This window comes from Pararge aegeria, chromosome 7 (genome assembly GCF_905163445.1).
Source record: "Pararge aegeria chromosome 7, ilParAegt1.1, whole genome shotgun sequence".
In the NCBI taxonomy this organism is placed as follows: Eukaryota; Metazoa; Arthropoda; class Insecta; order Lepidoptera; family Nymphalidae; genus Pararge; species Pararge aegeria.
This window is the reverse complement of record NC_053186.1, coordinates 2,582,282-2,607,186: the sequence shown is the minus strand read 5'-3', so window position 1 is coordinate 2,607,186 and position 24,905 is coordinate 2,582,282. Positions and strand designations below refer to the sequence as shown.

General features: G+C 37.8%; 2 protein-coding genes across 4 annotated transcripts in view; one reads left to right on the top strand and one right to left on the bottom strand.

Moving 5' to 3' along the window:
- The window catches only part of LOC120624873 (WD repeat-containing protein 7), a 191,710-nt gene that overhangs the window by 51,607 nt on the left and 115,198 nt on the right, over positions 1-24,905 (bottom strand). The window lies entirely within an intron of this gene.
- On the top strand, positions 17,070-18,765 carry LOC120624879 (cuticle protein 63-like). Its single transcript, XM_039891639.1, has 2 exons — positions 17,070-17,105; positions 17,874-18,765. The coding sequence occupies exons 1-2, from the start codon at positions 17,094-17,096 to the stop codon at positions 18,603-18,605; spliced, it is 744 nt and encodes a 247-aa protein (XP_039747573.1). The 5' UTR covers positions 17,070-17,093; the 3' UTR covers positions 18,606-18,765.

Genomic DNA, 24,905 nt, shown 5'->3' with positions numbered 1-24,905 from the left:
CCTAAATACAAAGGTATACAAAGGTTAAAGTTTATCGGTGTATATATCGTATCGGTAAATTAGTTTAGCATCGTAGCTGCCAAACTATCGTACCGATTTTGATGCGGTTTTTTGTAATAAGCCAGCTAAAGAGTTTTTTTGTTTGTCCGAGTTAACCTCTGGAATTTCCATTCGGATTTAAAAATGAAAATTATGCGATAATAATTAACGCTTCAACTTTAACGAGAAAAGCGACGCGACTCGGTAACCGGGCATATTGTTTAAGAAAAATAAATAAATATCCTATGACAATAAACATACCACAATATTTTTCATTAATTATGTATATAAATACTTATAATATCCATATAAACACCCAGGCATTGAAAAACATTCATACTCATCACATAAACATTTGGCAGTTGTGGGAATCGAACCCACGGCCTTGGTCTCAGAAAGCAGAGTCGCTGCGCCAATCGGCCGTCAAAGAATAAAATAGCGGATGTAAGTTTGTATGGGAATTAAAAACATTTATTTCAAGTAGACCTAGTTTATAAGCACTTTTGAAACGTCAAGTCAGTCGGAGTCACGTTTTTAAAGTCTCATTCATCATTATTGAGTTTTGTTAGATCAGAGGTGTTGTACCAAGATCGCTTCCGCTTATGACTTGTGCCTATTGACCGCAAGAATCCAGCCCAGATAATTATAGTAGACAATGGAATAACAATGCTCTGACTCGATTTACTTCGCTTTGTGTCTAATTTAGAGTTCGAATGAACTTGCGAAAATTTAAAATATATCGACTTGATGGTTAATATTGGTTTTGGACAAATTTCTCAGAACTGCTCCTTATTTAAAGAGTAGTCATTCGATGGGTATAAAAATATTTCGCGGGAGTTGAGGGACCTGCGTCGTCGACCCTCGTGCCTCATTTTTTTTATTTCACTACAAGTTAGCCATGCACCTCAATGGAACTTGGTGGTAAGGTTTTGTCTGGTGGCCGTGACTAGTTACCACCCTACCGACAATGACTATTGTCGCTAGAGTGACTGACCGATTTAGAGTTCCGGTGCTATAAAAATAAAAATAAAATAAAATCATTTTATTTCAGGTCGGGGGGGGACAAAATGGAGAGGTTACAAAATAAATATAAAAGGAAGATTTTAATAATAAATAAATAAAGCAAAAAAAACAGTAATTAATTAAAATCTAGAATTAAAATTAGAATAAATTAAATTTCAATTAAAATTAAAATTCCCCGCGCGAGCTTTGTCACAAGCAGCTATACTACTACAAAAAAAAATTACGCACACAATTCGCAATTATACTAGTGTTTTATCATTAAGAATTATCCTTCGCAAACTATCGCACGCCTCTCAATTTGATTGCAGACGAAATCGCGCGATAAAAAGGTAGGTTATTGGGTCAAGTTATCGCTAATACTTGCTCAACATCTGACTGGTGTATGCGAGACAATGCTGGCACTGTGAGATAGACTTCAGTGTTTCTATAACAATATGTAATTTAACGACATCTTAAATTAGGATCAGTTTGATAACCTCATTAGTGGCGTGGTGGGCTTAATCGCTTCGAAAGCATAAACCGAGGTACGCTGGCCAAATGGGAAGTTCATAGTGACCTGTTTCAGCTGCTTAAGTAATAGAGTTGTGTTTGACAGAGCTTATCCAGAAGGGTTGGCTGAAAAAAAAATGTTATTTTTCCGCCTTTTGAAAATCGTTTTACGGTTGGGCAATAAAGAGAACAGAATAGCACTGTATTGCAGAGAATGGGTAAGGTTCCAGAGGTACTTTCAACAATTAAAAGAAGAAAGTTAGAATATTTTGGTCATGTGATGCGGAACACCAAAAAATATGAACTTCTTCAGCTTATCACACAAGGTAAAGTGGCAGGCGGATAAAGGCCTGGCCGAGGAAGAATATCATGGCTCAAAAATCTACGACAATCATTATTTAGAGCAGCGGTGTCCAAAGTAGAGATATCCATAATGATTGCCAACCTTCGTAAGGAGACGGCAACCTAAGAAGAAGACGTAGAAGAATGAAGAGAAAAAAAAGTAATACCGCCATGCTAATGTCTGCCGGTTACAAGCACATAAGCCTTTAAACCAGTTAACGCCAGATTAAAATATTTTAAACCCTTTGTCCGAAGTGTCAACAAGAACAATACTTCACACTTCAACAATCACACCGTTTGCATGTGCCGCCTATATAATGATTTAGTATCAAGTAATCGTAATATTGACATTTTTAACGAAAGGACAAATATTTTAAAAAATCAAATTATTAATCTTTAGGGTAATTATATAAATATTATTTTTTAAGTGTTCCTGTTTTGTTTCAGCTTTAATTTTATCTTTACTTTTTTTAATTAAATTCCAAGTTGTGTTCATCATACAAACATTGTCCAGTTGCGGGAATCGAACGCACGGCCTTGGACACAGAAAGCAGTCGCAGTCCACTGCCAACTTTTACGTGATGGAATAGATGAAAATCTCGCACTCAGCACACTGACCTATGCGCCGCGCCCATTTTAGTAGCTTACACTTATTACTGTCTATTCATACTATACAACTATCGCATAATCAATCAAGCCTTTGTTTCCTATATGAAAAACTTGAGGTCGCAAATAAATCGGTGCAGATCTAAGATGTTTACTTAAAGTTCAGAGCGGCTGTTGGGAATATTCGCACACAAGTGTGAGCCAGAAAATAAATTCCGTTCGATTTGGGGGTAAGCTGTTCTCGTGCAAGCAGTGATGCTATGAGCCTAGTCTCGCACCACTGACTTTTCGGAGTTATGTGCGTTCATAATTTAAGCAATTTAAACATTACTTGCTCTTTAAACGGTGAACGTGCTATGAGCACAGTCACGCACCACTGACTTTTCAGAGTTAGGTGCGTTCATAATTTAAGCAATTTAAAAATCACTTGCTCTTTAAACGGTGAAGGTAAACATCGTAGGAAACCTGCATGCCTGGGAGTTCTCCACAATGTTCTCAACGGCGTGTTAAGTCTACCAATCCGCACTTGGCCAGCGTGGTAGACTAAGGCCTATAAACCCTTCCCATTCTTGGAGAAGACCCGTGCCCTGTAGTGGGCCGGTAAAGAGTTGATGATGATGATGATTGTTATCGTAGCCATTTCTGTTGTACAATTTTGCAGCTTTAAACAGCTCCGCCTAAAGCGAGACTAATGACAGTCCAATAATTATAGGACAGCCCCTATTTTTACACGCTTTATATTAGCCTCACTTGTATGTTTGTTTGTAACCGAATTCTTTGGGCGCGATTTTGACCCACATTAAACGGTCAAATTTCTTTCAAACTTTGTAGACATATCGAGAACCGATGACGATACACTAATCTGAATCGATTATTCCAATCTTCACTATAAAAAATAAGATTTTTTACTAATTACTACAGCGCCATCTAGACTCAAATGTAAAAAACCTATGGCGTTCGCTATTACTTTTTAATGGCCTGTTTTAAATAATAATTAGAACTTGCATTTCGAGAGACGGGCACACTGAATAAAAAAAATATTTTATCTCTTTAATGGTGGATGGGTTACCGATTAATTTTGCTCTAATAAAAATAATAGATCAAGAAAAACTAAAAAAAAATCGCTATTATGAATAAACTAAAAGAAAGAAATTAGTTTAGTTTTTTTATACCAAGCGTGTTTTTTTAGTTTGTTTGAAGTATTTAATTATTTTTATACATGTCGCGTATGTCATTCTTAGTGATTCCAATAATAGTAGTACTGGCAAGGTTTGTCATTGATCACCCACTGAGGCACAATTGTAATAGAGTGGTGGCCCTGAATATAAGAACCAAACTGGCATCTTATTTGGGACTTAAGACAATAACCTTGTCTATCACTAAAGTAACGTTTAAATATCTCCGCTGCGTGCTGAAATTCCAAACTGGCCGCGGTCGTGGCTGGGCGACCTTTGCGATATGGACAATAATTATTACACGAATAACGAAATGTGATAGAGCCGAGGCAGAGTAAGAGCGGGTTCATACGAGGTGGCGTTTTCTGGTGCACGCACATTTTTATTACTAAAAGTTCCATCAATAATATACTGTAAATTCAGTCCCAAACAAATTCAGGGAAAAAAGCGCCCGTTGTTTGTTTCTAGCACGTTTTTTTCATGCTTGGAATGCATGTAAACTATGACTGTAATCTTCACCCCCTTTTAAAACGTCACATTAATTTGAAACTCAAATCACTTATCAATGACCGAACAAAGCAATTATTTAAACAATTCCTTCTCGTGATCTTCAGAACTAAAACGGGACCCTATTACTAAGACTCCGCTTTCCGTCTGCCTGTTTGTACGTCTGCCAGCAGGCTGTGTCTCATGAACACGGGTTTTTTTTTATATATTTGATAGGCCAGCGCTTGACGATAATCATGCCCGTTAGCAATGATGAGGTCTAGGTTGGAGCACGCTTGCCTAGAAAAAGCCTATTCACTCTTATCACTCACTCAAATTATACCTACGTGGCGGGAAACACAGGTGGTTATAAGACAGTTAAAATTTTGAAATTTTTATTCACGGTTAATGGATTTCTGTTGAGTCAATGAATTAATAGACTTTTTTTTTTTTACACAACAAAAAAAAAGTAAATAAAACAGAAAATTAATCACAGCACAGCGTATACAATTTGGCGGCCTTATCGCTACATAGAAATCTCTTTTGACGAGATATCTAAGTATGAAGATATACAAATACAATTTTGTTTAAAATTCATAATTCATTTGTTTCAAGTAGGCCTAATATAAGCACTTTTGAAACGTCAAGTCTGTCTGTTTGTAGTGACTCTACCACCAGTTTGGAAGGTAGATTCTAACGAGAAGCAGCCGGCAAGAAACTCAACAGTTGCTCTTTTCCAACATCAATAATTTACATTTTACATTTTAACATTCTTTTCTATCTCGTGAGAGATGAAAGCGGAGCCAGATGCTTCCGAGCAACCTTGTCATTAAGAAATTCATCAGTTGTATAGTAACCTCGCTGTAATAAATGTGTTTTAACATGCATATTCTTTAAAGTTATGCACTGGTAGGTCCAAAATTACCTTAGGAATTATAATTTATTATATATTTATATATACTAACAAAATTGTATTTGCATTGTATGCCTATACGATAAGATATCTCGTCAGTTTTAGTGGATTTTAGGACGTTAATTGATTAAGTGTACAATCGCTGTTTATTTGACCCCACCCTTTTTACCAGCACTAATGCGCAATTATATTATAGCAGTTGGTATTGTATTGGCGTAACAGTTATTTTGTATACTCAACTAGCGGATAACTATTGTTGCGGATTAGCCACGAATACGAACCGCGTGTAGGTATTTCATTATGTTTTAGAGTTATTAAGTGGTTTTATAATTACTGCTTATAAGCCTTGCAGTCAAATTCTCAAGGGTCGTACATTGTATGATGTTTAGTATGTATTTCGAGCTAAATGTCTTGATTACACATGCCTTTTTCTATTAATACATTATCTTAGGATCGTGACATGAAAGAATTTGATTTCATACTAAAACGCGACCTAAAATGCTACGTTGCCGCTCTATCCACTGTTTTTTTTATACATTTTTATGCAATTTATTAGTTGTCAAAATAAAAACATACTGTAATAGGAGACGAATTCCTGGCGCAGCGTTGAGCGCCGTCGTTTTAAGTGGGAGGTCCCGTGTTCGATTCCCGCTAGGGGGTAGTTTTTATTTCGGAATTTTCACCGGTATGGTCAGGTGGGAAGCTTGGGCTGTGGCTAGTTACCACCCTACCCACAGAAACCAAAAAAATAAGCGTTCCTGTACGATGGCATGTAGAAACCTTAATAGGTTAGATCACTTTCCATCAGGTGAGATTGCGCACAATGTCTGACGTATGTATCACTTGCTTCAACGGTGAAGGAAAACATCGTAAGGAAACCTGAAAATATCTGGGAGTTCTCCACAATGTTATCAAAGGCGCGTGGAGTCCTCCAATCCGCACTGGGCCAGCGGCGTAGCCTAAACCCTCCTCATTGTGGGGAGAGACCCGTGCCCTGCATGGGGCCAGTATTGTTGATATGTCTAGTAGCATCAGCTTCTCATGGGTTTTATAATTGTATCATCCACCATCATCCGCAGCCTATTCACGCCCGGGTTGGTGGGCTAAAACGACTATTTTCACAAGGTAGCGATATTAACTACCGACGGCTTAATTTACTGAATCGGCGCTGGTACAGCAAATTCTTTAATAGAAAAAAAAAACACCTCAATTTTGTTCTGAGCCGGGACTCGAACCCTGGACCTCGCGATCCGTAGTTTTACATGCTAAGCACTATACCAACGAGGCAGTAGATAGTGTATAATTGTATAGTGAAGTGATAATTAACATAATAACCATCCAAAATAGCCATTAGCCGCGCTACGTAGCCTCGTTCACGGCACCTAGCCGTGACGATACATAATCGCGGCCTATCATATCTGTTTGCCAAACAGCAAAAATACGAGGTGACGCTGTGCGCAACGATACATTCGAGCAAAGTAAAGGACCAGTGGGTCAAAATGTTGCAAATTAAGTGACTTTATAGTGTCAGGCACGTTGTATTTCCATGAGTTCCATGGTACCAAAGTAGGTGATCAAATAGAAAAAATTGGAGATTCGCAAATATCAGTATCATCATTACGAGCCCACTACCGGCTCACTATTGATTGGTTACGGCCGTATTCAACTGCTGGCCAAGAGAGGATTTTATGCACCTCAGATAATATTATGGAGGTAGGTATCACAAAAGCAAACAAAAAAAAAGCAAATCTGAATATCAGCTCGGAGTTAGGAAATTGGTTGGGATTAGAATCGATTAAGGAGTTGAGCGGTGAGTCTATGGTTTAAGGACCTCTCTCTACAAAGAGTTTTATTTTGTGCCCATCAGCTGTAGCCGATAGAAAGCCTGAAAATGATGATGAATAAACAACTCTTTTTTTCTTATGAAAATTAAGCTTAATTTGCTATACTCCGCGAACAGCAGGAGTATCTGTATGGTGTAATTTATAATTTCTTCAATCCATTTACTCCACACCAAAAAGACCTTCGGTAATGTACCCTCTACGCACGTTTCATTATAAATTACACAATACAGATACTCCTGCTGTTCGCGGAGTATTGCAAATGAAGCTTAATTTTCATAATATATTATGGAATTCCGCAAAGTAACGCCTGCTTCTATCCAACTCTGTGTTTTACACGAAACGTATTGCTTTATGCAAACTAACTAAATATACGAAATATAATATGCAATCCACGAGCGTAAGGTGTCGAAACATTTAATTATTTAAAGAATTTCATTAACACTGTTTTAGACATGCCATTGGCTAGTTATTGTTCTCCTTTTCCTAACCAAACAGCGAAGTAAGCGCGTAATAAATTAGACGGAATCGAGCGGTTCATCATATTAACCCTTTACCGGCCGCTTCAGGACACGGGCTCCTCCCACAACGATATGGGGTTTAGGCCGAAGTCCACCATGCCGGCCCAGTGCAGATTAGTGGACTCCACATATACTCCTTTTGAGAACATTATGGATAAATCTCACGTACACAGGATGTTTTCCTTCAACGCACAATTAGAAAAGTTACGAGTTGCGTACCGGAATTCGAACTCGCCGCCTCGAAAGTGGAGTCGTCCTATCCACTGGGCTATCACCGCTTCTTAATACACCCTTATTACAACTAGTGGTTCGCTAAGAACTAAGTTTAAAAAATAGTCTATTATAACATAAGGATAGTACAGTAATAAGATTTTGAAAATATATAAAACCGACTTCATAGTCTTATTACTGCAATTCAAATGTAAAACTAAAAATTCGCAATTTCATACTTATTGAAGTAAAAACTTCTTAAGGCGCGTTGAGCACTTGGGTGAACCAAAAAACGTCTGTGTACCTATGTACACGCGTTAGAAGTTATATTCCGCCTTATTCTACGTTTGTAGAAAAAACGACACTAACAATAGAAATAAGGTATTTAATACATTGAAAGTTTTATAATTATTATAACGCATTATCCAGTTCCATCTCATTATCGGACAATCAAGTTTCACTCAACATTAAAATTTGAGATTTTTGTACAATGGAATCAATTAAATCACCGGAATGAGCCCACACAATTAAAAATGTACACTGTCAAACATTTTTTTTAAAAACTATGTAGGTAAATAGATTTATTTCTCATTTCTATCGGCGATCTCCAAATACTGCTACGCATGTTTTTCGTACCGGAATCAGTTAAGTATAACAGATTAAGTGCAAACTATTGTGTGGTAGGGTGTTTTGGAGGAGGAGGGAAAATAAAAAAAATATTTTAGGCAACAAGGATTAGCAAAAAGTTGAAATGGAAAAGTGACTAGCCTAGTAGCAATTTAGGTCGCGTTTTAATTTGCAACGTTCAAAGGTTTAGGGCTACAAGACTTCGGCTCATTAGTGTCTAGTTTTTAGCCTAGTGACTCAAAATTGATAGGATAAAAATAAATAAAAATAATTTTACTGTTTCATAAAAATTACAACATATATAGTAGGTTTGTCCACTGATGCCTAAACTAAGTATTGATGTTTACTCGTATTATAGTCATCAGCGCTCTACCCTTCCCATGAACGAGATTATTGTACATTAACAGAACATGAAATATCTAATTTAAAATTAATAAACTAAACTAAGTTTTTGATAAAGGAACATGCAGAATGAAAGAATAGGATAGTCGTGAGGCGTTTAAATGAAGCAAAAGTCTGAGCTCAGGCTGTGTAGAGTAAAGTTTCTCGAACACCCCATGCTTCATTGTTAGCTTTGCTATTAAAATGTATAGGCAAAAAATCTATCGATTTATGAATCTGTGTTTAAACCTCCCCGGAAACCTAGTTTCAACAATTACCAAACACAACTTAAAACTGGATAGGACACCTAAGTACAGGTATCAAATACTTGGCTGCGTAATAAGACCAGTGTATAGGCTAACGCAAGAATTACCCAATCAACGTATAATGAACCCTAATTTGTTACCCGTTTGGCCTAAAATTGCGTAAATCACACACAATGAGTGATACATTAGATCGATACAAAGAAAGTGCGAGGTGTTTTCGACTCTACCGCTGTCACATAAAGTGGAGTGTCCCGTAATCAACTATCATTTTATATCGGACAACTCAGTTGAGTTTATAGGACTATGCGTTTTATTCATATAAGTATAATAGTTACATTTCAATGTAAAGCGATTGTTATTATACAGGTCAGTTTTGTGACCAGAGAAACGTGACCCGTCGTTTAATATGTGAATTGTTCTGACTTTGAGTTTTCTTGTGGTGTCTCACGAGTTGTACGGTTGTGACATTTGCCTTTGATGGGATCGAGGCTCCATTTACTTATGTATTTGGTTTGACAATGACGTCGTGTTGACATCTATGTATACAAAGAAATGTATACTTTCGTGTGTTTGTGTACACAAAACTCAAGAAATAATATTTTAATAGGTATTAGTTGAGCTTTTTTGACCGAGCACGTCCGGGGAAGTACTACCGCCATGTTTATCACTACCGCCAAGGAGCATTGCTGAGTTCCGGTCTGAAAAGTTGGTTGCTGGCTTAATTACAATACACATAGAGGCTTAACAGGCCAACCTAGCCCAGTGGGCAGGAGGTCGGCTATACTTTCGAGGTCCGAGTTCGAATCCCAGCACGCAACTCCAATTTATGTGCGTTTTAAGTAATTAAAATATTACTTGCTTCAACGGTGAAGGAAAAAATCGTGAGGAAACCTGCATGCCTGAAAGGTGTGGAGGCGACCAATCTGCAATGGGCCAGCGTGGTGGACTACTACTCTCATTGTGGGAGGAGACCTGTGCCCTGGTGTGGGCCGGTAATGGGTAATAAAATAAGTTTAGTTTAGAGGTTTGACACATTGAGGTTGTTTTCAGACAGGCTTTACAAATTAATGTGGCATAACGTCGTAATAGTTATGCAGTGTTTTATCACGCTTTAGCTTAAAGTAACTTTCAAATTCATACGCGATAGGCTACATTTGTTAACAGGTGCAGGTTCAGTTCTTTTCCTTCAACAAAGCCAAAATACTATTTTCATTGGTTACCGAATGCAGAAAAAATACCAGCAAAATAAAAAACGCAGTAAAATCGATGTCCACACATTCAAAAACACATCTAATTGATTTTAAAACGGAACGTAGTACAAATTACGGCAAGTTTTTTTTTTACCAGAAATTATAATATTCTTACCTGACCCAAATAGCCAATAACGCGTGAACTTCGTGAAATGCACATTATATACATACCTACATTAAATTTGTAATATATTAATAAGATTTACATATATTAAATTAATTAACTTGCTGATTTTTAGCTTGATGCAACGTTCTAAAGCACGTTGAGGTATTTTTAGATGCGTACTTGACTTTGTCGGGTAGTGGCGGCTGATCAGAATATAGTTGTCAGCACCCCTGCTCTTTCCGCGGGTGTCGTACGAGGCGACTAAGGCTAAATAACGGAGAACGGACAGCACCTCCCTCTGTGCTATGATCTCCCCTATGACCTCATCTACTGATCAACAACCCGTCTGCCTAGAGTGGCGATTATAGGGAAACCCTCTCTTTATTGAGGCCTGTAGTTTCTTTAGAGAAATAACAGCAGGATATTGTTATAGAAAAGTACGCAGTGACAACCAAAGCATGTAATGCGTTTTTAGGGTCAAATGAGGTCATGGATTAGGAACACCAACCTGGCGCAGTGGTGCGCTTTGTGGTCTTGGGTTCAATCCTCGCCGGGGGCAATGTCGAAATTTATAATTGCTGAATTTTATCTGGTCGGGTCTGACGGGAGGATTCGGCTATGGGTAGTTACCGTATATAGTTTTTTTTGTCGTGGTGGAAAAGCTTTTTGTCTACCTGTCCTTTTGGGCAGTACAGAGGTTTTGTGGGACTCTGTTTACCTGGCTTTAGTAGATTTCCGGGGACCCGTTGTAAACAGTGGCGTGCATAGAGGGTATGCATAGGGTATGCAGATGATATAAAATAAAGAAAATTTCCAGTTAGAGTTATAAAAAACTTAAGGATAGGCTTTGTAAGAGTTATACAAAGCCTACCCTTAAGTATTTATAGCTTGCTCTGGGAGGGTAGCGGGTAGCTGCGGGTAGTTATACGGGCTAGTTACCCGTCACTATATGAGTCTTTCTGCTTTCTGAGGGAGGGTCAAGCTGTCGTGATCCCTCTCCTTCTTAGCGTAGTTTAGGTTGGGGCGGTCGGTAGTCTGGGAAGTATACAACATAGAACGCTAGTTAGCATCCTGGCATTAAAGACGTACCACCAATCGATTTAGCGTTCCTGTATAAATAATGCCATGTATAAAATATAAAGGTAGAGTTTAATATAACTGTCATACCTCTAAAGGGTTAATATGAATACAGCATATTCATATTCAAATTCAAATTTTTATTCATGTAGGCCTATCACAGGCACTTATGAAGCGTAAATATATGTTTACATAATTGTAAGGGGATGGTGATAAATTCATTCGCCAACATAAACCTAAAGCTACGAGCGTTCCAAACGCGCCCTGGTCTAAGAAGAGTATACAACAAACTTAGCCGGGTAAATTTTTTTTCTTATCTCACAGTTTATTTATATTAAACTATGAAGCTAGAGCAATTCACACCCAAGCTTTGTCATCGTTAAGTAATCCTTAATATTATAATAGGAAAATATATGAAATACCATAAGATTATGGTCCGAGTAACATTAAAAAATAAAACGTGTGTGTACGTTTGTAAAAAAAACTACTCTAACAATAGAAAAAGTATTTAATACATTGAAATATTTATTATACCTAGTTATCTCACTATCGGAAAACCAAGTTTCATCATTACAATTTCAGATTTATGTTTGTACAATTGAATCAATTAAATTACCGGATAGCCCGCAGACTTGTACAGTGTCAAACCTTTAATTGAAAAACAAAATTGTTGACTATAGCTAACTTCAGTGTCGGTTTTACGTGACGGTGTGCGCGCGCATCGTAGAAATTTACTCTCATCATTTGTCCCTAACGCGCCAAAAAAAGTATAACTTCGAAAATAATTCCCACATACATCCATACATTACATATATATATATTATTTGATAGGGTTTTCGAAATAGAGTACCAATGATGCTCTTTATGGTTTATGGTGCCCTCGTACTCCCCTTTCCAACTAACCTAACCTTGTATAGTCAATATGTTAGCATTGAGGTCGCAGGATGTAATTATATGCGTTGTGCGGATTAGATATGGTTTGATCATATCCCATCGAACAGGTTTCGAGGCGTATTGGATGGCATCTCAAATTCTAATACTAAACGTAGTACCACAAATATTACAGAGGGAAGTCGTGTTCGTTTGTCAATATAATCAAAGTGAAATATTTCTTTATTCAAATAAGGCCCATAGATGGCACTTTTGATGCGTAAGTATATAATACAACAATCATACAATTTACAGTAAGATGAAGCGGTGATAGCTCAGTAGGTAGGAGCTCGACTTCACTTTCGGGGGGCCATGTTCGAATCCCAACACGCACCTCTAACTTAAAGATATATGCGTTTTAAGTTATTAAATATTTCACTTGCTTCAATCGTGAAGGAAAACATCACTTATGTGTGATGTTTTCCTTCACGATAGTGTTAAAGTGATTAGGACTTTGCCCAGCAGTAGGGCATTTAATAGACTGAGGATGATGAAGTTATTTAGGCTTGCACACCCCCATCGGAGCAGCTTCTGTGAGGCAGGAGGTCTGTGCCCGAGACTGGGTCTGATGATGATGAATTCCATCTATAACCTTAAGCATAACAACTCTAGAGCCCCCAAGCAACTCAATTAAACCGGAGCGAAGCCAAGAACAAAATCTGGTTATCTCCTACAACGGGTCAAGGATTGTAAGACACCAAGGTTGCAAAGAAAGCCGCATCGCTTTCAACTCACACAATCTAGAACTTTTTAATGATTGTTAAATTGTAAAATGGAGAAGAGCAAATGCTGAGTTTCTAGCCGGCTTCTTCTCGGTAGAATTTGTCGTCTGAAAAGCTGGTAGAGTCACTACAAACAGACAAAATTGACGTTTCAAAAGTGCTTATATTAGGCCTACTTGAAATAAATGAATTTTGTTTTTTTTTGAATGTCCACCAATCCACACAGGGCCAGCGTGGTGAACTGCGACCATAATCCCTTCTCATTGTGGGAGAAGACCCGTGCTCTGTAGTAGCCCGGTAATCGGTTGATGTGGTGACGATCATGACCTACAATGTAATGTAGAACAAGTAGAGTTTTTTAACCCTTTGATATAAAACCCGACCAAGTGCGTGTCGGGCCACGCGTAGTGTTGGGTTCCAATTATAGAAGTACATTTTGATTGGCCCACTAGACTAACAAAATCTACAGCAAACAAATATCTTAATCGAACAATGACTTCGACAAACCCGCAATTTAAAAAAAAAACTACCCTAAAGCTACAGGTGTAAAAAAAAATGCAACTTCACGTGTACGGGCGGTAGCTAAAGGTTTCTAGTAACCTCTCAAGTATGAGTATCAGTGCTAGGCTGCGTAAGGATGGAGGGACAGACAAACGGTCGGAAACTATTGGGATTCCTTGTACCATTAAAGCAACTTCATATCACATCTGCTATGAAATCACTTCTCGTCTCGTCTCCATCTAGTGTGAGGCTTAAGCTGTAGCTAGTTGCCATCCTGCTGACAAAGAAATGCCGCCAAGAAATTTTGCGTTCAGGTACGATGACTCGTACTGATCAGAGTTATGAGTTTAATAGTTATATTACATGTTAGCCCATACCCCTAACATGTTAGCCCGCTATATAATTTTAGTCTATGTCATCATTTACCATCGGCACGGCTAGCATGGGCTGGAGACAGTTATCTCTCCGGGGAAAGGATATAAATTTAACTTCTCCCACAGCTTCATCAACTCTCAGAGTACTGGCGCACAAGTGGAAATAAAATCCAAATAATATATGTGTAATAATAAACGGAAGTAAACTTCTCCCATTCCATGATCCCGTGCTTAAATTCAAAATTTCTTTATTCACGTAGGCCTATCACAGGCACTTATGAAGCGTTTATACATACATGTTTACATTGTTGTAAGGGGATGGTGATAACTTCGTTCGCCAACTTAAACCTAAAGCTACGAGGGTTCCAAACGCGCCCTGGTCTAAGAAGAGCCCACAACAAACTTAGCCGGGTAAAAAGCAGCAGGTGGATACATTAATAATATCCCCTGTCATATATAATTTAGTCTCCTGTGCTGGCCCTACAGTATTGTAAACAAGGGCTAAATTGTAAAGCACGATATAAAAATGTAACTCTTAATTCAGCGCGTACGCAGCGTGTGAAACCCTTGTAATAATATTCAAATTGATTCTGTGAGAAGACAAATTACGCTTTCATGAGCGAAGCACATCAATATTAATGTGTAAGATTATTTATTATATAACCGACAGGTAGTAGCGGAGTTTCCGATAATACAAGATCGATTTATTTTATATAGTACTAGCTGTTGCCCGCGACTTCGTCTGCGTTTGATTTTGTTTTTTTGATGTGGCACTAAATTTAGTTGTAGATCTACAAAAAATTTAAAGTATTCAGTATCGCTAAGCCTTAAATGAGGGGTTTGCTGTTGTCAGCTGAGGAGTTCTGTCCTCTCTCTCCAACCACAGTTTGGGCAAAATTAAACACTTACTATAACCTCTATAGTACAAAAATAATTATTTAAATCAGTTATAATTTGTCGGAGTTATGGTGTAAAATTGTCAAACACTCACCCCCTCTCCCAAAGGAACCGAGCTTAATGTCGGGATAAAAAATATCCTATATTACTTCGGACACTTCCAAAAATAAGTGTACAAAGTTTCATGAGGATCGGTTAAGAAGGTTTTGCGTGAAAGCGTAACAAACAAACTTACATTGACATTTATAATATTAGTAATAGTGACGGCAGACCAGAATACCGTTGTCACCAACCCTCCTCTTCGAGCAGGTGTCGAAGGGAATATAAGGGAAAGCGGGCTGCAGCAACCTCTATGCTACTAATACTATCTACCAAGATCGATAACACTAGAATACTACACACACACACACACACAAACACACACACACACACACACACACACACACACACACACACACATACACACACACACACACACACACACACACACACACACACACTCCGTATGGTTTAATTTAAAACTTCTTTAAACTTTATGCTCTCTACACATGTAATTTGTTTTGTTAAATAATTTAGGGTAACAAAACAGTTATCTTTAAACCTACACAGCTTTTTACAAGAATATGCAACTTAAAAATATCTGTAGAACTACACCTTAATTGAATGCCCAACATCTTCCAAATAAACTGTTCTCCTCGGAAGAAACTCGGATCCTTTAAAAACAAAAACAAACAGGGACAAAGTCGCAGGCAACAGCTTATTTTATTCCACTTTCCCTTGATATGGAACCCTAATTTCTGTTATCCAAGAAAAAGTCACAGTCTCTTTGTTACAAGAAAACCCATCACGTTGGCGTTGTAGTTTGACGGCCGACTGGCGCAGTGGGCAGCGACCCTGCTTTCTGAGTCCAAGGCTGTGGGTTCGATTCCAACAACTGAAAAATGATTTTGTGATGAACATGAATGTTTTTCAGTGCCTGGGTGTTTATCTGTATATTATAAGCATTTATGTATTTATTCATAAAAAGATTCATCGCATTGGGTACGAGCTCGCCTTCACTTTTGGGGGCGCGAGTTCGAATCTCAGCGCGCACCTCTAACTTTTCAAAGTTTTGTGTAGATAATTTAATATCACTCGCTTCAACGGTGAAGGAAACATCGTGAGGAAACCGGCATGCCTGAGAGTTCTACTTGATGTTCTCAAAGGTGTGTGGTATCCACTGCATTGGGTCAGCGTGGAGGACTGCGGCCTTACCACTTCTCTTTGTGGTAGAAGATCCGTGCTCTATAGTGAGTCGGTAATGGGTTTTTTATTAAGTACTAGTGGATGGTTGTAGGCTATTGATGATTTACTTTGGAGATATTGTTTGTTTGTTTGCACACACACATTTTATATAAATTAAACACAAATACAGAAGAAACTTAGAAAAAAAATAGAGCGCGGTCCAAAGGCGGTCTTATTACTAAAGCGATCTCTTCCATGCAACCTTTGACGTTAGGAAAAAAACGAAGGAACGTGTTGGTGCAGCAATTTAATATTGTACCTACAAACAAATAAAAGGAAATTAGGAAATGTTAGGTATGGGATTTTCCGTTCAAAGAAATTATCAGTACCAGCCTGGACTTGGAAACTGCCTATATTCACCCTAAGGTATCCACCTTAGGGTGAATACGGCAGTTTCGTCCGAATACCGTCAATTTCCATATTTGCCTCGGAGAGTAAGCTGTCTGTGTTCCGATAAGTATCACTTTCATATGATAATCTAATCAACCCACATTAAGCGTGACGGATCTATTTACTCTACGGTAGATATTTCATCAAAATATGTATTTTCGATTATGTTACTTCGTGTAAGAAAGGCAAAAAAATAAACCTCTCATAGACTTCTTAATCTGACCTAGTTACTAATTATTAATCTATGCAATCAATAAATGAATGAATACAAAATTAATTACAGTAAACCGCGGAGAAAAATCACAATAATGCAAATAGGTACTATAGTAATTTAGAAGGTACAATTTGGGGGCCTTTTTGCTACCTATTCCGGAACACCAAAAGCCCAAGAAAATTAATATATGGTGCAATACTATAAAGAAAAAAAAAGCCAAGGTATCGAATCTGTGTCCGAATTCAAAATTCGAACACGCCGCTGTCAAAATTATCAAGCTTCCTGCACCCTTCCCGCCCTTGACAGCTACCGCTTACTTTTTTCATACGCCGTTCCGTTTCACACCAGCCGGGCGGCGAGTATAAAAGCCACTGGCGACCAAATGAGAGCAATCAGTAGCCCTCGAGCAGTCTAAACAAGAAGTGCACGATGAGATTTCTGGTTAGTTCAACAGTTAACTAAACCCCTATCTAAAATTCTATTGTGCAATTGTGAAGTGTTGCGGAGCTTGGCCGTTCGAAATAACCAGTGCTTTGTGTACTCATAAACCACGCCCAATGTTAGAACATTCTGGAGCAGGACATGTTGGTGCCCAGTGCCCACTCTACTGATTCGGATTGATTTATCACCCAAGCCTATTTGATGGAATTAACTATTTTCTTTGTCTTAACTTAGCCCGGAAATTTTTTAATTGTCTGCATATACAAATTTTTAATTGTCTGCATATACAAATTCACTTTCTTAATTTCACAACGATACCCGTTCCATTTAATTTTTCTTCTTTCTTTTTATCGTTTCAAAGTCTCAATAGACAGCCTATTAAAATTGCCATCTCATTTTAAGTAACAGGACTTTTAACATATATTGGAAATTGTACATTGCCATTTGATCTTCGTTAGCTTTCTTCTTTGTGCTAACACATTCCCAAGTTTATTTATAGCAATCGTTGGTCAGAGCACTTTTACTGCTTATATCAACTGCAATTTGATATAATTTTTCAATGCTTTGTTCTAACACTTTAACAGGACAGCTACTGGTGTTAGTTACCATAAGGTTTTTGTTAAATTTCCGACAGTCATGTTCTAAGGATTTTTAAAAAACCTATTTGAGAGGGTTTTTTACCGTTGATTATGATTAACTTCCCAATATTTTCTCAGTATTTTGTTAACACGTACTATACAGGGTGTTAATATGTGTGTGTTATTGCAGATTGTAGCCGCCGCCGTCCTCGCCTGCGCCGCAGCCGCACCTTCCGGTGCGCTGCTGGCCGGAGCATACAATGGCTGGGCCGGACTCGGCCATGGAGGTTTGGCTCTCGGCCATGGTGGTTTGGCTCTTGGCCATGGCGCCGTAGCCGTAGCCGCTCCCCTGGCTGTCGGCCACGCCGTCGCTCCCACCATCCCCCCCGGTGACATCCAAGGTGCCGCCATCGACGCCCACGTGACCGCTTCCGACCACGCCCGCGCTTCAGTCGACGCCGCCCGCGAATGGCACGACCAGGCCTCCGAAGTCCAAGGCCAGGCTATCAACGCCGCTGAAGACCACGCTTGGCAATCCGTCAACGCCGCCCAAACCGCCCAGGCTCAGATCGATGGCGCTTCCGCCGGAGTAGCTCCAGTAGTCGCCCGTCAGTTGGCTGGACACGGTGCCATCGCACCTGTGGCTGCTTACGCCGCTCCGTTGGCCGTTGGTCACGGTGTTGGTTTGGCCGCTGGTCACGGACTCGGTTTAGCCGCCGGTCACGGACTCGGTTTAGCCGCCGGTCACGGACTCGGTTTAGCTGCCGGTCATGGAGCGTGGGGCGCATCCGCCATCCACGGAGGTTCCCACTCTGTAGCCACCTCATCCCTCTCCCAGACCCACCCCGCTCCAGTTGTCCACGCACCCGTGGCCTACGCCGCCCACGGCGGATACGGTCATGGACTCTCGCACGGATGGTAACTGTGATAGGTGTGTTTAGGCCAAAAAATCTCTTGTAATACTCAATCTTCTTAATAATGTTTGGAATGTAATTTATATTGTGGAATTTAAAAAAAAAAATGTACAGATGCAATATATGAGGATGTGTGTGAATAAACGGACGTAACTTATAAAATATTAATCTGATGTTTTCTTTTAACCGTCACTTAATACAATTAAACCTATGCCTCCCTCTAATACCTACACAAGTATTAGAGTTAAGCAAAGGTTTACTATAATTTCCAACAGTTTAGCCCGCCACCTCAACCCCAGTGTAGCCCGTCAACTTAGATTGAATCATCATTTTCCACCAGGTGAGTTTGCAGTCAAGGGCTGTCCTGTAGTGGAATAAAAAAAAAGTTTAGAATCTATATCTGTCTAGATAAGATATACTGCACTTGAATTTTGAACTGCAAACTAACTGCAAAAAAACAGTTTCTACACACTTATAGCAACTGTCACCGAAATGCAAAACTCAATTTTACAATCGAAGTCCTGTTCATATTTCGTCTAAAAAGACTCCTTATGTAGTCTGTTTCAATATTTTTCAAATTAAATAAAGCAAATTATTAAATTAAAAACTATGTCAAATACGAATTTCTTATGAAACATAACTCATTTCATTTTATTAATTACAATTATTACTAAACACAAAGTTATTGCGCCAAAAAATAAAATAAAGAAAAATATATGTGAGTTTTTTAATCTCTACATTATAAATGACCTAATGTTTACATTACGACATCGAATGCACGAATTTCTCACATAACCCTGGTTCCCAGACCATTAAAATGTCACAATGCAAACATAACCTGCATATAAGTACCCCATAATGTCAACTTGGTATTTAAACGCTTTATATAATATCTTTTTAGCTCTTTATCATAAATCAAAAATAAAAACAATTAAAAATACACTAGAAGCGGTAACGATAAAGAAGTTTATTGGCTGAGTACAAAAATTAGATCGTACGAACGGGACATAATAATTAACCTTTTTTTTTTGCACATGTAATATACTAATGTAACATAAAATATGGTGTACATATTTGGACACAAAAAAATACTTAAGACATAACTCCTCTAAAACCTAGATCTTAAAGCTTTTTCTTGGCTGACATCACAAGAAATAAAGTTATTTTATTGCTAGCCGCACTACCCTCCCACAGTTGGCGCAGGACTTTGACTTCAAATCAGAGGAATATAGAGCTCAGTCCCATCAAGCAATTTAAATGCAGATTGGTGGGTAATATTATTATTGGTTTGCCATTTTAAAGAACAAATTATATTCTTTATTCAGTTGAAGAACAAAATAATGATTAGACTAGTTAGAATAACCAATTTGACGTAGGTAATTTGATGACGTATTTATTTAAAAATCAATTGAAACGCCTAAGAACCTGCGAAATCGGTGTTCACACAGGAAAATAAAAAATATCTAAAAACAATACTTTTGAACACTTAAATCATATATTAACAGTTCGTTACATAAGAAACAATACAAAACTAATATATTTCAGCAGAAACGGAAATAAATGGTTAACAAAAACGAAGTAAAACCTTAACGAACAAGTAAGTAAGTAGGTATATTTTTTATAGCTAGCAATGACAAAGGATTTTGCTCTAAAACGCCTCGAGTCATGTAGGTATTAAGGTGATATAGATAATAAATAACTATCGAGCCAAGGTCGTGGGATAGAAGCTTTTTCTCAGTAACCTTGCGGTTATTATAAAGTTTCCTCGAGTTTAATCGACAACTTAATCGTACTAGTTTACCTTACGATTTTTGAACCGACTTCAAAAATTAAGTAGTCGTCATGATTTAATTTCGGAATGTTGCAAACAGAGACTCGACCTAGATTGCTCGTAGCTTTTTACAAATTTTAATTGCCCAAATAAAATTATACATACCCAAATTTAAATCTAATACTTTAAATCCATAAATTTAAAGTATTTTTTCTTACATATCAAAATTTGAATAGACTTTGAATTAGACTTACCTTGTGTTCTTCAAACTACTTTTGTTGTTTTCCTCAGATCAATAAATACTTTTAGAGAAATAAGTGTCCTTATCCATTTATAGTAACAAATATTAAAATTAACATGAAATATATATATATACATGTGTTTACTTTTAAGGTCGTACAGGGTTACTATGGCATCAGCAAAAAAAGTTTTGGTCCTACATAATACTAAAACCACTCATACATTCATACGCAAACACGTGTGAAAGTAATTTCAAGATTTAGTGTAGTATTTTTTTTTTTTGATTACTGCTAAATTTAAACTGCAATATGCGTTATTTGAACATATTATAATTTCCCTAAGCAGAGGTTTTAGTGATTATTCAATTTACATTAAGATAAATAAGCTATACCCTGGGAGCAGGAGAATCTGTACGGTGTAATAATAATAATAATAATAATAATAATTCTTTATTTTCAGGCAATAGTCCCATAGAATAGATTTGTTTTATAGTACAATAATAACAATAATAATAAATAAAGCTAATCCATAACTTCTTCAATCTTTATACTCCACATTAAACAGATCTCCCGCAGTGTAATCACTCCCACATTTTCCTTTGACACTGTAGCATTCTTAGGAGATGTTGGCTTTATAATAAACAAAATTGCTAAGAATCCTAGTATTTTTTTTTAAATTCCACTACGAGTTAGCCCAAAACTGCAAGCTAAACTGATGATGCAGTCCAAGATGGTAGCGGGTTAACCTGTTAGGGAGTATGGTAGTCATACCCCTTATCGGTTTCTACGCGACAACGCACCGGAACACTAAATCGCTTAACGGCACGTCTTTTTTGAGCTCGTCATTGCACGCAAAACTGTTTTATGTGGAGTATAAAGATTGAAGAAGTTACGGTTTACATCCTACAAAATTCTCCTTCTTTTCCGCAAAGTAACACCTGCTTCCTTACAATAGAATTTTTATGAGTGGAGTGCCTTTTTAGTAAAATGATAATTAATAAGGGGTACCCTATTGAACTAAACTTCAATAAAGCGCCAGTTCACCAAATCTTGTAGACGATAATTTCAAGTTAGAATAAGTGGAAGTCCGAGTTATAAGATGGATGCGGTACGCTGAACAATTACTTTCAATGTTAGATGCGATCAATCATCATAATATTATTGCGTATGCAGGTATTATTTCTCTATTAGGGTATTTCGACACGAGACGATGGACGCGGTGCCCCGGAGGCAGCCATCTTTGATATTACCGATTGCTTTGTGTAATAAACAAGATTAAAGACTTTAACGAAAAGAAAACGTGTGAGCCGTCACGGGACGGGCTAAATTATTTTGTAATAGGCACGAAAGTACAGATTACGACAGGAACTAAATATGACATGATAAAAAACTACAATACTACGAATTTTTCCAGAAAACGATGACAGTTTACTTAATATACGTTTATTTTCTTCATATACAAATTTTATTTATTAAAAGATTCCTTTAAAATCGTGACAACTCAATTATTTTCATTAGTTACTGCGGTAATAGTTACATTGAATGATGCCTCTGACGGCATTACCATGACAATTGGTCAAGATATCGAATAAATACAGCATCTTCCATCATATAGCGTGGCGAAGCGTCGCCACGGCCTGACGCCATCGCCTATAGATGTTTCACATCAAGAAGTTACTAAAAAATAAATATTTCTTTCGTATAAATCAAGCTTGAGTAGGTACTACGTCCTACAACTAGCTTTCATTCGGAAAAATATACACCCTGATATACTGAATACATCTGCGTAACCCTTTCCGGTGTACAGGCGCGATGTTATATTGTGTGATTGCGTAAACAATGCACATTCATTCGATAGCAATCGGGGTTGATTCGTTGTCATTTTTAAAAAGTTGTCCGTCACCGAACTCATCATCAGATCTATATGTAATTCTATTGGACCCTTTGGAATAAAAACTTAATATAGTAGCAATTCCGCCTATATATGAGGGAGATCCGTCCGTACATTTGAGAACAAAAACATCGGAATTGATCACCTACTACTTTTTGAATTCGGTTAAAAATACTTTCCCTGCAAGTTAAATTATTCGTTGTGGTCTGGTCGTTTTTAATTGACGATTTTGCTGCGGTAGAAGTTCATCATAACAACCTATTACCGGCCCACAACAAAGCACGGGTACTCGTCCCGAAATGAGAAGGAGTTAAGGCCGTAGTCCACCACGCTGACCCAGTGCGGATCGGTGTACAATACACATCTTTGAGAACAGAACTCTCAAGCGTTCAGGTTTCCTCACGATGTTTTCCTTCGCCGTTGAAGCAAGTGATATTTTAGTTACTTAAAGCGCACATCTTTATATATATATTTCTTGTGTGCGTGTGTATGTCACTGAACTCCTCCTAAACGGCTGGACCGATTTGAATGATTTTTTTAGTATGAGTTTGGGTGGCACCCTGGATGGTTTAGATTCACAAATCAGCCCGACAGATGGCGCTGGGGTCCGCTAGTAACTTAGAAAAGTTGAGGTGCGTGCTGGGATTCGAACTCGGCCCCCCGAAAGTGAAGTCGAGCTCCTACCCACTGGGCTATCACCGCTTCACCACCACTGTGGTAGAAGTTAACTAATACGAATCTTCACGTAAGAATAAAGCGCCCCCCAATGCAAGTCGTTCGGTTACGTTCTACGTATTTCAGATATTATCGACAAGTTCTGGCCAGCATGCTTGTTTGCATCATGCGGTAGATAATAAGACTTTTTCCCGATGGTCAGAAATTCGTTCCTGACGGGAATTTTAATGTATACCCGTTCTAATTAATTATAAAAAGAATCTAAATCGGTTTTTACATGACCGAGTATTGAATTAACAACCAAATTGAGAGCCAGCTACATTTTTCGTCGTCGTTAGGTCGATTTGAAATAATTCATTAAGCTATGGTTGTAAGCTCACAGATTTTTCTTGTTGATTGAAAATTGAGTTTAATGTGTACGGTATAATTTGTAAGGATTGACCATGTAGTCTAACTACTACCATTGTATTACTATTACCACCATATTTTGTGAGGTTAACATGAAAATCTTCAGATATAGAGGCTCAATGGACAGCAGAAAACAATTATAGCTAAGTATGCAATTGCTAAGGAATAATTTTAATTCAAAAATAAATTTTAAGAAATTAATTAAGCCGACATCAATACTCTTAAATCTCAGACTACCTAAACTATTTAGTGGCTGCATTTGACTAGAAAGAGTTCAACGCACACCCAATATAAGTTATAGGTTAAAAAATTTAAAGTTCCATCGATTTCCATGGGATCATCAAAGCCTGATTTGATAAAAATGGGAACACTTATATATATAGGTGATTTGCAGTCAAGTGTTAGCTAGTGAAAAAAAAAACAGCGAGCCTTTAATTAAACCGCGTATATGTAAAAGGATTTACCAATAGGAAGCACTTAAGCACATTAGTATGAACAGCTTCATCTATCTATACTTTGAGTTTGTGACGTTGTAAGGGGTAATCTCTGGATATACTGAACCGATTTACAAAATTATTTCACCAAGAGCTACGTTAGTGTGGAGTGTCTAGGCTATATATTAACCTGAAAACTGAAAAGACGATTTCGATGCGTGCGATGTGTGAACGGTAAACGTTACGCTGAAACGACGGAATGAAGTCGTAATTGTCAAAATGGTTTATTTAAAGTTTTAAAAACAGTTCGCGACAATAGGTATACGATTATTTTTTAAGGTTGACACATACGCGCACGAACTCGCGAGGGTCCGTTAGTTAATGATAAGAGTGTCAAATATTGTATACCTAATGTATTTTAAAATCGGTCTAAAAGCAAAGGAGAAATTAGTGAAAAATCAGTTGTTTTTATGTAACAAATATAAAAACTATTTAAAGTCCATTCCAGAATGTCACAGTTGAGTTTCACGAGGATGAAATTACACGTAAAAACGAGTGTAATATTTCGAATATTGAATGTCATGTACTGTTGTGGCAAACCGCAGGTTAAACGATATTGCCCCGATATTACTAACAGGAGTTTAAGTTATAAACTAAGTTTCTTGCCGGCTTCTTCTCGGTAGAATCTGCCTTCTGAGCCGGTAGATTAGCAGTCAGTCACTTCAAACATATATTCGGCCTACTTGCAATTCATGAATTTTAAAAGAATAAACACTCATCATAGGACGGGATTTCACTACAGAGGAGTTGAAAGGAAATATACATATATACTTCCACCATTGCAGAGGGCAGATTTGATCTAATTAGAGCGAGTTATTCATTTACCTTTT